The sequence below is a fragment of the Oncorhynchus gorbuscha genome, linkage group LG02 (assembly GCF_021184085.1).
Source record: "Oncorhynchus gorbuscha isolate QuinsamMale2020 ecotype Even-year linkage group LG02, OgorEven_v1.0, whole genome shotgun sequence".
Lineage (NCBI taxonomy): Eukaryota > Metazoa > Chordata > Actinopteri > Salmoniformes > Salmonidae > Oncorhynchus > Oncorhynchus gorbuscha.
The window spans coordinates 89200399-89215259 of NC_060174.1; the positions used below are offsets into that span (position 1 = coordinate 89200399).

Sequence of the window (14861 nt, forward strand, 5' to 3'; positions counted from 1 at the left end):
CCAGAGGGATGACCTCTTCTGTCTCCACAGGGCTGGCATTGAGGAAGAGTACCCTGCTGCCGGTGGATCGAATACTCCCGCCCGAATGCACAGCCCGGATCAGCCTGCTCAGACTCAAAGCTTCTCAGTGGGGCAAATCACTTTGTCTAGTTTACTGGAGAGAGAGGAGGAAGCTGACTTAATGGGTCCCGTCTGACACACTATAGCACCATCACCAGACACTGTAGTGACTACAGGATTTGCCTGAGTCACCCTGAGAAGAGCAGCAGATCCAATGTCCTTGTGAGTATGATGAGTCATTCATGTTTGAGTTGCTGTGGCATTTGATTTCCCTCTTATTTTGGAATCAGTCCCAATCTCAACCACAGGAAAATAATGACCACCATCATAGAGTGTTGACACACATGGGGATGTCTGTTCTATAGATTCTATTTCTATGATCTCAAAGTCAAGAATGTTTAACCTGCTGTCCAGGTTCAGGGACTGATCCAATTGGATTGACCTGAGAACTACATGTCATGTAGGTCTGTGGCACAAATAGGTAGTATTTATAATGATGATTCTGTAACTGCTTAGATGCCCATGCAGACCACTCATGGGAACACAAATATTGGTTCCTACTGACCAGTGCAGTCAAAAATGTGATTTTCCTATATTTTATATATATTTCCATACTATGAGGTTGAAATGATACTGTGAAATTGTGATGCCCGTTTAGTGTAAGAGCTGTTTGAAAAGACTGCCTGAAATTGAGCCTATTTTTGTGGGATTGAGTTTTGGCCTTCCACGGTGACATCACCATGCAGTAAATTAGTTAATGTACCAATAAGAAAGATAGTTCCAAATCTTTTGTCTAATAACAGAAGTTTTCAGTTTCCCCTCCCCACTCAGACCATTACCAAACAGTCCTATCAAAGTTCTTGCTTGAGAAATTGCTCTTTGCTAAGCATCTATTTTTGTTTCTTTTTGACAATTTTAATTGAAAACAATCACAGTAATTATTGTATTTTATAATTGACACTGATAAACACTCCATGATGCTGTGTCATGCTGTATGCATGCAAAACATGTCTGCATCTGTATGTGCACTTCACATATTAAAACCAATACATTAGTCTACTTTCTCTTTAACATTTAAAATGGACAACAATCCACTGTATTCCATGCTGACATATTTATAACCTTAGCCTAAAGCATCTTTCCTGTCCTACTCCCACCTTGTGACGGTCGTTAATGCCGACAACATTGTGGATTTCCCGACTGAGACTAGGATTTAACACAAAAAGACCCCTGTCTGAGTGTTTTGATATCAGAAGTCGAAAGTTTACATGCACTTAGGTTGGAGTCATTAAAACGAGTTTTTCAACCACTCCACAAATTTCTTGTTAATAATTTTTTTCTTGTTATAATTTTGCAAGTCAGTTAGGACATCTACTTTGTCCATGATACACGTAAAGTTCCCAACAATTCTTTACAGACAGATTATTTCACTTATAATTCACTGTATCACAATTGCAGTGGGTCAGATGTTTACATACACTATGTTGATTGTGCCTTTAAACAGCTTGGAAAATTCCAGAAAATTATGTCATGGCTTTAGAAGAATGTACATATTTTGAGCCCATTGGAGGTGTACCTGTGGATGTATTTCAAGGCCTACCTTTGCTTGACATCATGGAAAAATAAAATATAAATCAGCCAAGACCTCAGAAAAAACATGTAGACCTCCACAAGTCTGGTTCATCCTTGGGATCAATTTCCAAACGCCTGAATGTACCACGTTCATCTTTACAAACAATAGTACGCAAGTATAAACACCATGGGACCACGCAGCCGTCATACCGCTCAGGAAGGAGATGTGCCCGGTGTCCTATTGTCCTACTGCCAGGTGTCCTACTGTACCACAACTATTGTCGATGGCAATTTGACTTTACAGCCATCCCATTGATTTTGTGGCTGAGAGCCTGTATAGTATTGCAACAAGCAGCTCACAGCAGAGGCAATATGGCTGTCTTGATAAGTGTCCGCATTTGATTATTAAAAGACCCGCAAACTGACTGAACCACCCGCACGGTCCAACCAGAGTTTATGGGTGGCCTGCTTACAGTTACCGGGCCATACCCACATGTAACAAGGCCAACCCCAGTGGTTTCCATTAGTAAGGATCCCTGCATCTTCCAGTGTGGTTTATGGTTTGGTCCTTGTCCAGCTCCTTCACTGAGTGTGAGTGTGAGTGTGAGTGTGAGTGTGAGTGTGAGTGTGTGTGTGTGTGTGTGTGTGTGTGTGTGTGTGTGTGTGTGTGTGTGTGTGTGTGTGTGTGTGTGTGTGTGTGTGTGTGTGTGTGTGTGTGTGTGTGTGTGTGTGTGTGTGTGTGTGGGGACACGCATGCACGTGAGGCTCTTCGTGATGTCTCTGTCACCATGGAGCATGCAGTGAGACTTGCTGTCAGTCCCCCAAATCTATGGCATTCAGAGGACAAACTCCAGAGCTGCCAAGCATTTGAAAAAGTGGTCTGACTGTTATATCTACAGTACCTATCAGTTAGATTCAGTTTGCACATCTACTATATATACCGTAATTTCCGGACTAGAAGCCGCTACTTTATTCCCACGCTTTGAACCTCGCGGTTTATACAATGACGCGGCTAATTTATGGATTTTTCCCGCTTTCACAAGATTCATGCCGCTAAAAAACTGAGCACCGTCACATAATGTGACGGAAATCGAGCGCGCTCAAACTTCCCATCATTCTGATTACAGTAGTAATTTTGTCACCCTCATTATGGCAAAGACACGGAGAAATGCATATGATGCAGCTTTCAAGTTGAAGGCGATTGATCTGGCTGTTGGAAAAGGAAATAGAGCTGCTGCATGGGAGCTTGGCCTTAATGAGTCGATGATAAGTTGGAAACAGCAGCGTGAGGAACTGACTCAGTGCAAAATGAAAACAAAAGCTTTCAGAGGGAAGAAAAGCAGATGGCCCAAAGTATTTGCAGCCACTCGACATCAGTGTAAATCGTGCATTTAAGGTGGCGCTCCTTGTTCAGTTGGAGGCTTGGATGACAAGTGGGGATAAATCCTTCACTAAAACGGGCCGCATGCGAAGAGCAACTTATGGTCAAGTCTGCCAGTGGGTCCTGACAACGTGGAGCATTGTCAAAAAATCCACTATCATCAACGGGTTTCGAAAGGCTGGACTGTTGAAGGGGCAGCATGAGCTCAGCGGGGTATTTGCCTCCGGATGAAAGTGACGAGAGCGACAATGAAAACGATCCAACATCGGATGAAGCAATTCTGAGGCTATTCAACTCCGACACCGAAGGAGATGACTTCAGTGGTTTCAGTGCACAGGAGGAGGAAGATAGTGACCAATGACTTTCTTGGTAGGCTACTGTTTAATTTTTGTTACAAGCCGTGTTTCATTTAAAGGCTGTGTAAAGTTCATTTGTTTCAATGTACCGGTAGGCACCTGCGGTTTATAGACATGTGCGGCTTATTTATGTACAAAATACTTTTTAATAATTCAGTGGGTGCGGTTTATATTCAGGTGCGCTTAATAGTCCAGCAATTACGGTAGGCATCACAACGCTGAAAAAGATGTGACTATTAATTGGCGTCACTAGTAAGCACATAAGAGGTAGTGAGCATTTACAAACATCAATACAGTAAGTGTAACGAGGGAGTAACAATTAAAAAAGTAAGTTGGTTTGTTGTCAGATAAATCAGATACTGTAAGTGTTGTGTGTTGGGCGGTCTTCTCATTCCATCACAATGTCCTGGGGGGGTTGTATTGTGTGATGTGCTTTGATATTATTTTGTCGCTCAGAAAAGCTTTGCATGTAAAACAAGCTGAGTTCATATCATGAGTATAAACATTTAATATATCTACACTGGGTTGGCTTTGCTTGTCTGGCTTTTTAAGCTCAAGATTTTTAATACAAGTTTGTTTGCAGATTTTAACAATACCCCTATTATGACCTGTGGCTATATTATTCCAGTATGATACACTTTACAGTCCATTCACGTCTTAAAATACTGACACGAGAGAAGACACCGTTGTTGCTGTTGTTGTTCCTCTTTTCATCACTGTTTAGTGAGGAAGAACAAGGTCATGGTTTTGTCTTGACTCAGTCCAATCACATAATGACATCCATGGTATGTGCTTTGCTTACCACGCAAAATGGAGTGGAGTCTAAAACTAGACTTAATATACTATCATCAAATAACTGCTTAAAACAGTAACATCTTATATTTTATGTTCATAGTCTGTTTTTAACTCTACCTATTTATATTTGCCAACCACAAAACATACACGGATCTTAGAAATGAGGCTAATGACAAATAGCAAAACATTTGACTAACCTTCACCTGCTCATAGTTGTTTAATATCACGTGTCGCACACCAGATGATGTCATCAGTGTCACCGGATTATGTCATCAGAAACTCTTTGCTTTCTATTTTTTTGACTACAAAACATAGCAACCTGCCATTTTCACAATTTGATATTGGGTTGGTGCTGAAGATATTGAATTTAATGTTGAAAAAGGGTGGAATTTCCCTTTAACAATGAATATAGATATTAGTCATGGTTGCTCTAATACCACATCAAACTGATTACATAATTATAATGCACAGTGTGTCAGCTTTAGGCTTGCCATGTTGGAGCAATGCTGGATGTGTACCCTTTCTAATGAGCCCCAGCCTCTAGATAGGCTTGGTGTGGGCTAGCCCGTGCTAGGCTTGGTGTGGGCTAGCCCGTGCTAGGCTTGGTGTGGGCTAGCCCGTGCTAGGCTTGGTGTGGGCTAGCCTGTTCTAGGCTTGGTGTGGGCTAGCCCGTGCTAGGCTTGGTGTGGGCTAGTTCGTGCTAGGCTTGGTGTGGGCTAACGCTTGCTGGGCTTGGTGTGGGCTAGCCCGTGCTGGGTTTGATGTGGGCTAGTCCATACTGGGCTTGGTATAGGTTGGCCTGTGTTGGATTGGTGTGTGCTAGTCTGTGTTGGGCTGTTTTAGGCTAGCTCGTGTTGGGCTGGTGTGGGCTAGCACGTGTTGGTCTGGCATGGACATGGTGTAGACTAGCACGTGTTGGTCTGGCGTGGACTTGGTGTGGGCTAGCACGTGTTGAGCTTGGAGTGGTCCTGTTGGGTTGGTGTGGGCTTGGTGTGGTCGTGTTGGGCTGTTGTGGGCTTGGTATGGTCGTTTTGGGTTGGTGTTGGGCTGGGGCTGGTGTGGTCGTGTTGGGCTGGTGTGGGCTTGGTGTGGTTGTGTAGGGCTGGTGTGGTTGTGTTGGGCTAGTGTGGGTTTGGTGTGGTTGTGTTGAGTTGGGTTGGTGTGGGCCTGGTGTGGTCGTGTTGGGCTGGTGTGTGCTTGGTGTGGTCATGTTGGGCTGGTGGGGGCTTGGTATGGTCTAGCCTGTGTTGGGTTTTTGTTCGCTAGCACATGATGGGCTGATGTGGGATTGTTGTGGGCTAACCTTGCCCACTGAATACCCACATGGGGTCAATGGGGTCACGTTGGCTGGGTTTACATTAACCATAGCTGTTATCATACAAACAACCAGTTGAACATGGTGGTTTGGTGTTAGGATTGCAGGCCAATTCTCTTTCCACAGGTTGGCCATAATATGACATTGTGCTGATACTGTCCTAATGGGTAATGTAGGCTATAATGATGTTGCATTAGGGCTCAGAGCGGATAAGCTCAGTATCTGGTAAGGTTTGATTTAAAGTAATGTTTGTGTCTCAGACAGAAGTTTCTATTTTTCAAGTAATTTTTTTCAAGTTTTCCAAATTGATTTCCAGGATGCTCTGTAATGTCAATTGCCCTTCGGATATTAATTATACCTAATTAACAAAGAGACCCCCAACACGACTTGCCTAGCTCGAAAATTAGATACTGTGTCCCTTTGATCTCCCAGACTGAGGTTTATCCTCTTTAATCAAGGATTAATTACATCTAAAGAGCTGTGACTAACAAGCCAATCTGTCTTGTTCACACATCGAAGGTGAGGAGAATGAAAAGAGGGTGGGTGGATATTTTTTGTGCCTTATTTATCCCTCCTGTTTTGGTTGGAGATAGGTGGTAACTTAAAGAGGAGTATTTGATTTATGGAATACATACAGTGCCTTGCGAAAGTATTCGGCCCCCTTGAACTTTGCGACCTTTTGCCACATTTCAGGCTTCAAACATAAAGATATAAAACTGTATTTTTTTGTGAAGAATCAACAACAAGTGGGACACAATCATGAAGTGGAACGACATTTATTGGATATTTCAAACTTTTTTAAACAAATCAAAAACTGAAAAATTGGGCGTGCAAAATTATTCAACCCCCTTAAGTTAATACTTTGTAGTGCCACCTTTTGCTGCGATTACAGCTGTAAGTCGCTTGGGGTATGTCTATCAGTTTTGCACATCGAGAGACTGAAATTTTTTCCCATTCCTCCTTGCAAAACAGCTCGAGCTCAGTGAGGTTGGATGGAGAGCATTTGTGAACAGCAGTTTTCAGTTCTTTCCACAGATTCTCGATTGGATTCAGGTCTGGACTTTGACTTGGCCATTCTAACACCTGGATATGTTTATTTTTGAACCATTCCATTGTAGATTTTGCTTTATGTTTTGGATCATTGTCTTGTTGGAAGACAAATCTCCGTCCCAGTCTCAGGTCTTTTGCAGACTCCATCAGGTTTTCTTCCAGAATGGTCCTGTATTTGGCTCCATCCATCTTCCCATCAATTTTAACCATCTTCCCTGTCCCTGCTGAAGAAAAGCAGGCCCAAAACATGATGCAGCCTTCACCATGTTTGACAGTGGGGATGGTGTGTTCAGGGTGTTGCTTTTACGCCAAACATAACGTTTTGCATTGTTGCCAAAAAGTTACATTTTGGTTTCATCTGACCAGAGCACCTTCTTCCACATGTTTGGTGTGTCTCCCAGGTGGCTGTGGCAAACTTTAAACAACACTTTTTATGGATATCTTTAAGAAATGGCTTTCTTCTTGCCACTCTTCCATAAAGGCCAGATTTGTGCAATATAGGATTGTTGTCCTATGGACAGAGTCTCCCACCTCAGCTGTAGATCTCTGCAGTTAATCCAGAATGATCATGGGCCTCTTGGCTGCATCTCTGATCAGTCTTCTCCTTGTATGAGCTGAAAGTTTAGAGGGACGGCCAGTTCTTGGTAGATTTGCAGTGGTCTGATACTCCTTCCATTTCAATACTATCGCTTGCACAGTGCTCCTTGGGATGTTTAAAGCTTGGGAAATCTTTTTTTATCCAAATCCGGCTTTAAACTTCTTCACAACAGTATCTCGGACCTGCCTGGTGTGTTCCTTGTTCTTCATGATGCTCTCTGCGCTTTTAACGGACCTCTGAGACTATCACAGTGCAGGTGCATTCATATGGAGACTTGATTACACACAGGTGGATTGTATTTATCATCATTAGTCATTTAGGTCAACATTGGATCATTCAGAGATCCTCACTGAACTTCTGGAGAGAGTTTGCTGCACTGAAAGTAAAGGGGCTGAATAATTTTGCACGCCCAATTTTTCAGTTTTTGATTTATTTAAAAAAGTTTGAAATATCCAATAAATGTCGTTCCACTTCATGATTATGTCCCACTTGTTGTTGATTCTTCACAAAAAATACAGTTTTATATCTTTGTTTGAAGCCTGAAATGTGGCAAAAGGTCGCAAAGCTCAAGGGGGCCGAATACTTTCGCAAGGCACTGTACCTAGATGTCTGACTAGACTGTAAACTCTCCTTCCAGACTCATATTAAGCATCTCCAATCCAAAATTACATTTAGAATAAGCTTCCTATTTCGCAACAAAGCCTCCTTCACTCACGCTGCCAAACATACCCTCATAAAACTGACTATCCTACCGATCCTCGACTTTGGCGATGTAATTTACAAAATACCCTTCAACAATCTATTCAGCAAACTGTATGCAGTCTATCATAGTGCCATCTGTTTTGTCACCAAAGCCCCATATACCACCCACCACTGCGACCTGTATGCTCTCATCGACTGGCCCTCACTACATATTCGTCACCAGACCCACGGGCTCCAGGTCATCTATAAGTCTTTGCTAAGTAATGCTCCACCTTATCTCAGCCCACTGGTCACCATAACAACACCCACAGATAGCACGCCTCCAGTAGGTATATCTCACTGGTCATCCCCAAAGCCAACACCTACTTTGGCCGCTTTTCCTTACAGTTCTCTGCTGCCAGTGACTGGAACGAATTGCAAAAATCATTGCAGTTGGAGACTTATATCTCCCTCACTAACTTTAAGCATCAGCCCATCTGTAAATAGCCCATCTAACTAACTACCTCATCCCTATATTGTTTTTTTATTTACTTTTTTTGCTCTTTTGCACACCAGTATTTCTACTGGCACATCATCATCTGCATATCTATCACTCCAGTCTAAATTAGATAAATTGTAATTACTTCACTACTATGGCTTATTTATTGCTTATTTATTGCCTTACGCCATTTGACCACACTGTATTTAGATTTTTCTATTGTGTTATTGACTGTACTTTTGTTTATCCCACGTGTAACATTGTGGTGTTTTTTGTCGCACTGCTTTGCTTTATCTTGGCCAGGTCGCAGTTTTAAATGAGAACTTGTTCTCAACTGGCCTACCTGATTAAATAAAGGTGAAATAAAAATGTAAAAAAATAATAATAAAAAATGACAATGCCACCAGCCATACTGCTAATTTTGGGCACGATTTCCTGCAAGACAGGAATGTCAGTGTCTGCCATGGCCAGTTAAGAGCCCGGGTCTCAATCGCATTGAGCACGTCGGGGACCTGATGGATCGGAGGGTGAGGGCTCACAGAACTGGCAAATCTGGTGCAGTCCACGAGGAGGAGATGCACTGCAGTTCTTAATGCAGCTGGTGGCCACACCAGATACTGACTGTTACTTTTGATTTTGACCCCCCCATTTGTTCAGGGACACATTATTACATTTCTGTTAGTCACATGTCTGTGGAACTTGTTCAGTTTATGTCTCGGTGGTTGAATCTTGTAATGTTCATACAAATATTTACACAAAATAAACGCAGTTGACAGTGAGAGGACATAAACATTTTTGCTGAGTTTATATATTCTGATGACAAGTTATGAGGCTTGCATGGAGTATGAGCACATGAATCATGCAGTTACTGGCAGTTTAACCAATGCTTACAGCCCCACCTCTTAGCCTTAACAGGTCAATTGGCTAACAATAATCATTGCATGTCAAAACAGAGGAAAACGACATGTTAACATGTCTGTAAGTAGACTGTTAATGTGTTGCCAATATCAAAACGATATTTACAGAGGGAACTGTAAAAGTGTAAAGGAGACTAAGCACATAACACTCCCCATCTGTTGTGTGTTGCAGGTAATGACGTGGCTCAGGTTTGACCTCGGAGATGCCGAAGAGACGAGACATTCTGGCCATCGTGTTGATCGTGTTGCCTTGGACGCTACTCATCACTGTTTGGCATCAGGGTGCCATCAACCCCTTGCTAGCTGCTCGAAAGGGTAAAAGTCGTTCCTGCATTTACCTAGGGGGGTTTCATCGTTAGTCTCTCTAGTAATGGAAACCATTTTTTCTTATTTTGGGATGCTCCTCTTTATATAGTACACTTTAGAGACATGATTAAAAATAACAGCGTCTACACATGTCCCTGATTTTACAGCTGATTTTTTGGGGGCATTTTCCCCCACTTAACATTTTATCAGAATATGCTTCATTCTCTATTGCAAGACTTTTAAGACAATGGGGATATGTTTTTGTTCATAATGAGCTGAAAATCTCACCTGTGTGTGAAGGAAAATTGTCATTTTGTGAGACCGTGGTATGAGGTCACTATCAATTTGAGCTCTATCAGTACAACATGTATGGTCTGCGAAATTGAATTTCACTATATATACAAAAGTATGTGGACACCCTTTCAAATGAGTGGATTCAACTATTTCAGCTACACCCGTTGCTGGCAGGTGTATAAAATCGAGCACACCGCCATGCAATCTCCATAGACAAACATTGGCAATAGAATGGCCTTACTGAACAGCCCTACCATGGCACCATCATAGGATGCCACCTTTCCAATAAGTCAGTTCGTCAAATTTCTGCCCTGATAGAGCTGCCCCGGTCAACTGTAAGTACTGTTATTGTGAAGTGGAAAAATCTAGGAGTGACAACGGCTCAGCCAGGAAGTGGTAGGCCACACAAGCTCACAGAATGGGAGTGCATACAAATCTGTCCTTGGTTACAATACAAGGCCTAATCGCCCAAAATCAGTGCCAACCTCACTAATGCGCTTGGGGCTGAATTTGAAGCAAATCCCGCAGCAAATGTTCCAACATCTATTGGAAAGCCTTCCCCAAGAGTAGAGGCTGTTGTATCAGCAAGGGGGGGGGGGGCGCAACTGCATATTAATGCCCAGGATTTTGGAATGAAATGTTCGACAAGGTCGTGTAGTGTATTCCTCTATTCGGGTTCACACCTTAAACTAACTCATATTAGTCTGACAACTACTTCATTCCTTTATAAGTTAGTGATGAGTATATTATATTTATCACAAGGAGAATACATGTCTCGCAAAAGAGCATGGCATTAGATTTCAGAATGATACGTTTGTTCAAAAGATTTACTCCATAACATATGGGTAAGTCCAACTGTATAACTATGTACAACTATTTGCAAGACTAGATCTTGCCTTACTCTCTATGAAGGCCATCTTTCTGGAAACATACAGTTCCTAAACAGTCTATAATAGTTTATTATACCAACAATACCAGCTTTCTTTCCCTTCTCCTAGATGACAGACATGAGAGTCGACGAGACTCCCGGAACACCTTCACCCTCAAGAAGCCCTGCTCCTCTGAGAACAACAAGGACATTGTGGAGGTGGTACACACCGAATACGTCTACAGCCGCCCGCCGCCCTGGTCTGATGTCCTCCCCACCCTCCACGTCGTCACCCCAACCTACAGCCGGCCGGTCCAGAAGGCAGAGCTGACACGTCTGGCTAACACCTTCCTCCACGTGCCTAACCTGCACTGGATCCTGGTGGAGGACTCTCCGAGACGAACCCCGCTGGTCACCAGGCTTCTCCGGGAAACAAGCCTGAACTACACTCACCTCAACGTGGAGACACCCAGGAACTATAAGCTGCGTGGGGACACGAGGGACCCCAGGATACCCCGGGGAACCATGCAGAGGAACCTGGCCCTGCGCTGGCTCCGAGAGACGTTCAGCTCCAATAATAGACACAGCCAGCCAGGTATCGTCTACTTTGCAGATGATGACAACACCTACAGTCTGGAGCTGTTTGAGGAGGTGAGTGGAACAGGGAGAGATGTTGTACAGTACAGAGTTGTTTCCTCTTGAGTTACCAAAATAGGCTAAATTTTTGGCTTCAGTGCACACTAACTGTGTAATGACTTAAAGAACATGAATCCTTACAGTATTCCATTAGGTAAATGCACAGCCTAAAAACATAGGCATCACTTGACACCTGCCTATTTGCACACGATAAAATAAATTAATATCCAATAAATGTGGAAAATCAATACTTATTGATCACATGGTAATCCTTCTCCAACCAATGACTCAACCATATAATTACATATAGAATACAAATCTATATGGGAACAACCCTCTCTCTCCTTCATCTTGTGTAGATGCGTTCAACGAGGAAGGTGTCGGTGTGGCCTGTAGCCTTTGTGGGCGGCCTGCGCTACGAGTCCCCTAAGGTCAACCTCCTGGGCAAGGTGTATGGATGGAAGACTGTGTTTGACCCGCACCGACCCTTTGCCATAGACATGGCTGGGTTTGCGGTGAACCTCCGCCTCATTCTCTTTAAACCTCAGGCCTACTTCAAGCTGCGGGGAGTCAAGGGAGGATACCAGGAGAGCAGCTTACTGCGGGAGCTGGTCACCCTCAATGACCTGGAGCCCAAGGCTGCTAATTGCACTAAGGTGAGGATAGTTGTTCTGTGTGGCTCAGTTGATAGAGCATGATGCTTGCAACGCTATGTTTGTGGGTTTGATTCCACCCATAAGAAAATATATGCACTCACTACTGTAAGTTTCTGGATAAAAGTGTCTGCTAAATGGCATATACTATTATTATATTAAAGAGGCGTGTTGTGACTGTTGACCATTACAAGACAAGTAGACAATGTTTTTATTAACCAGGTAGGTTAGTTGAGAACAAGTTCTCATTTGCAACTGCGACCTGGCCAAGATAAAGCATAGCAGTGTGAACAGACAAGACAGAGTTACACATGGAGTAAACAATTAACAAGTCAATAACACAGTAGAAAAAAGGGGGAGTCTATATACATTGTGTGCAAAAGGCATGAGGAGGTAGGCGAATAATTACAGATGACCTGGAGCCAGTGGGTCTGGCGACGATTATGTAGCGAGGGCCAGCCGACTAGAGCATACAAGTCGCAGTGGTGGGTGGTATAAGGTGCTTTAGTGACAAAACGGATGGCACTGTGATAAACTGCATCCAGTTTGCTGAGTAGAGTGTTGGAAGCAATTTTGTAGATGACATCGCCAAAGTTGAGGATCGGTAGGATAGTCAGTTTTACTAGGGTAAGTTTGGCGGCGTGAGTGAAGGAGGCTTTGTTGCGGAATAGAAAGCCGACTCTTGATTTGATTTTCGATTGGAGATGTTTGATATGAGTCTGGAAGGAGAGTTTACAGTCTAGCCAGACACCTAGGTACTTAAAGATATCCACATATTCAAGGTCGGAACCATCCAGGGTGGTGATGCTGGTCAGGCGTACGGGTGCAGGCAGCGAACGGTTGAAAAGCATGCATTTGGTTTTACTAGCGTTTAAGAGCAGATGGAGGCCACGGAAGGAGTGTTGTATGGCATTGAAGCTCGTTTGGAGGTTAGATAGCACAGTGTCCAAGGACGGGCCGAAAGTATATAGAATGGTGTCGTCTGCGTAGAGGTGGATCAGGGAATCGCCCGCAGCAAGAGCAACATCATTGATATATACAGAGAAAAGAGTCGGCCCGAGAATTGAACCCTGTGGCACCCCCATAGAGACTGCCAGAGGACCGGACAGCATGCCCTCCGATTTGACACACTGAACTCTGTCTGCAAAGTAATTGGTGAACCAGGCAAGGCAGTCATCCGAAAAACCGAGGCTTTTGAGTCTGCCGATAAGAATATGGTGATTGACAGAGTCGAAAGCCTTGGCAAGGTCGATGAAGACTGCTGCACAGTACTGTCTTTTATCGATGGCGGTTAATGATATTGTTTAGTACCTTGAGCGTGGCTGAGGTGCACCCGTGACCGGCTCGGAAACCAGATTGCACAGCGGGATTCGAGATGGTCAGTGACCTGTTCGGGAACAGGTGTGGGAAGACTAAATGATGATTAGGGGAATAGGATTGAGGGGGGGGAGGGATAGAAGGAGGGAAAGAACCAAACAAGACCAGCAGAGGGAAACGAATAGCATGGGGAGCACAGGGACAAGCAGACAATAAATGACAAACATGACAGTACCCCCCACTCACGGCGCCTCCTGGCGACGAGAGATCCTGGCGGCAACGGAGGAAATCATCGATGAGCGAACGGTCCAGCACGTCCCGAGACGGAACCCAACTCCTCTCCTGTTGACGTAAAGGAAAGTGGAAAGCCACAAACTCTTAATCCTGCGTTTATTGGCGGCTCTGTGCCCACCGTCTGTGCCCCTGACAAACGTAACGCGGACCCTCCTGCCCAGGGGAGGTGACGCAGGGTTTCTGAAAGAAAGGTTGCGTAGTTAATTGGCCCTCTCTCTCTTGACCGTTGGCTTTCGAAGACCTTAGATAGGCAGGGCAGGATGGATATAGGTCTGTAACAGTTTGGGTCCCGGGTGTCTCCCCCTTTGAAGAGGGGGATGACTGCGGCAGCTTTCCAATCCTTGGGGATCTCAGACGATATGAGAGGTTGAACAGGCTGGTAATAGGGGTTGCGACAATGGCGGCGGATAGTTTCAGAAATAGAGGGTCCAGATTGTCAAGCCCAGCTGATTTGTACGGGTCCAGGTTTTGCAGCTCTTTCAGAACATCTGCAATCTGGATTTGGGTAAAGAATTACTGTATATTGGTTACAGCTGATATTACACTGACATTATAATCTTGTTGTAGTGACTTCATTTCAACTAGTTTGGTGCTCTGAAAATGTGGTCATAACAAATAGTGGTATGCACAGCACAGGAAGTCACTGAAGCAAACTTGTCTTTTAGTTGTTCTTTTCCACTGTAAATGGAGGAGAATAATGCTCTTACTGTATGGATTTCAATAGGCTTTCAGTTGCTAAGGCCTTTATTCCTCTACATTTTTTTTACATTTTGCCTCATGAAATGTACTTCCGATCAAATGCTTTAGAAAATGCATGTTGTTTCATAAACCCATGTGTTTTAGACCCCTTGCATCTCACCTGTGTTCACACACTCGCACACACAGTTCTGCACTCCATATACCTTCAGCAAATGTGGACCATGTTTGAATATCAGTGCGAATCTAGCAAGTGAATCATACTTCCGCTCTCTACAACAATACAAACATCTTCAAAAACACGATAAAAAAGGTGCGCAAAGGTTTGTGGATCTTTGAACTGGTACAAACATGCTTTCAGCTGTACCTTCTCCACCTTTTTAACTTGAACCCCCTCACCCACCAGGTACTTGTATGGCACACTAGGACAGAGAAGCCTGTTCTGGTGAATGAGGGAAAGAAAGGATTTACCGACTCCAACGTGGAGATATGAAACTTCTTCCAACACAGGTAATAAGAAAGCTTTACATGTAGAGGGGGAAACAACTGGAGAAAGCAAGCCGTAGTCGACTG

General features: G+C 43.8%; 1 protein-coding gene across 1 annotated transcript in view; it reads left to right on the top strand.

Annotated features, from left to right (window-relative positions):
* The window catches only part of LOC124012400 (galactosylgalactosylxylosylprotein 3-beta-glucuronosyltransferase 1-like), a 16821-nt gene continuing 1960 nt past the window's right edge, over positions 1-14861 (top strand). Inside the window, exons 1-5 of the mRNA XM_046325982.1 lie at positions 1-282; positions 9397-9539; positions 10823-11343; positions 11688-11984; positions 14695-14818. Coding sequence (XP_046181938.1) covers positions 9428-9539; positions 10823-11343; positions 11688-11984; positions 14695-14781 — 1017 coding nt within the window. The 5' untranslated portion in view covers positions 1-282; positions 9397-9427 and the 3' untranslated portion in view covers positions 14782-14818. The remainder of the gene's footprint in view (positions 283-9396; positions 9540-10822; positions 11344-11687; positions 11985-14694; positions 14819-14861) is intronic.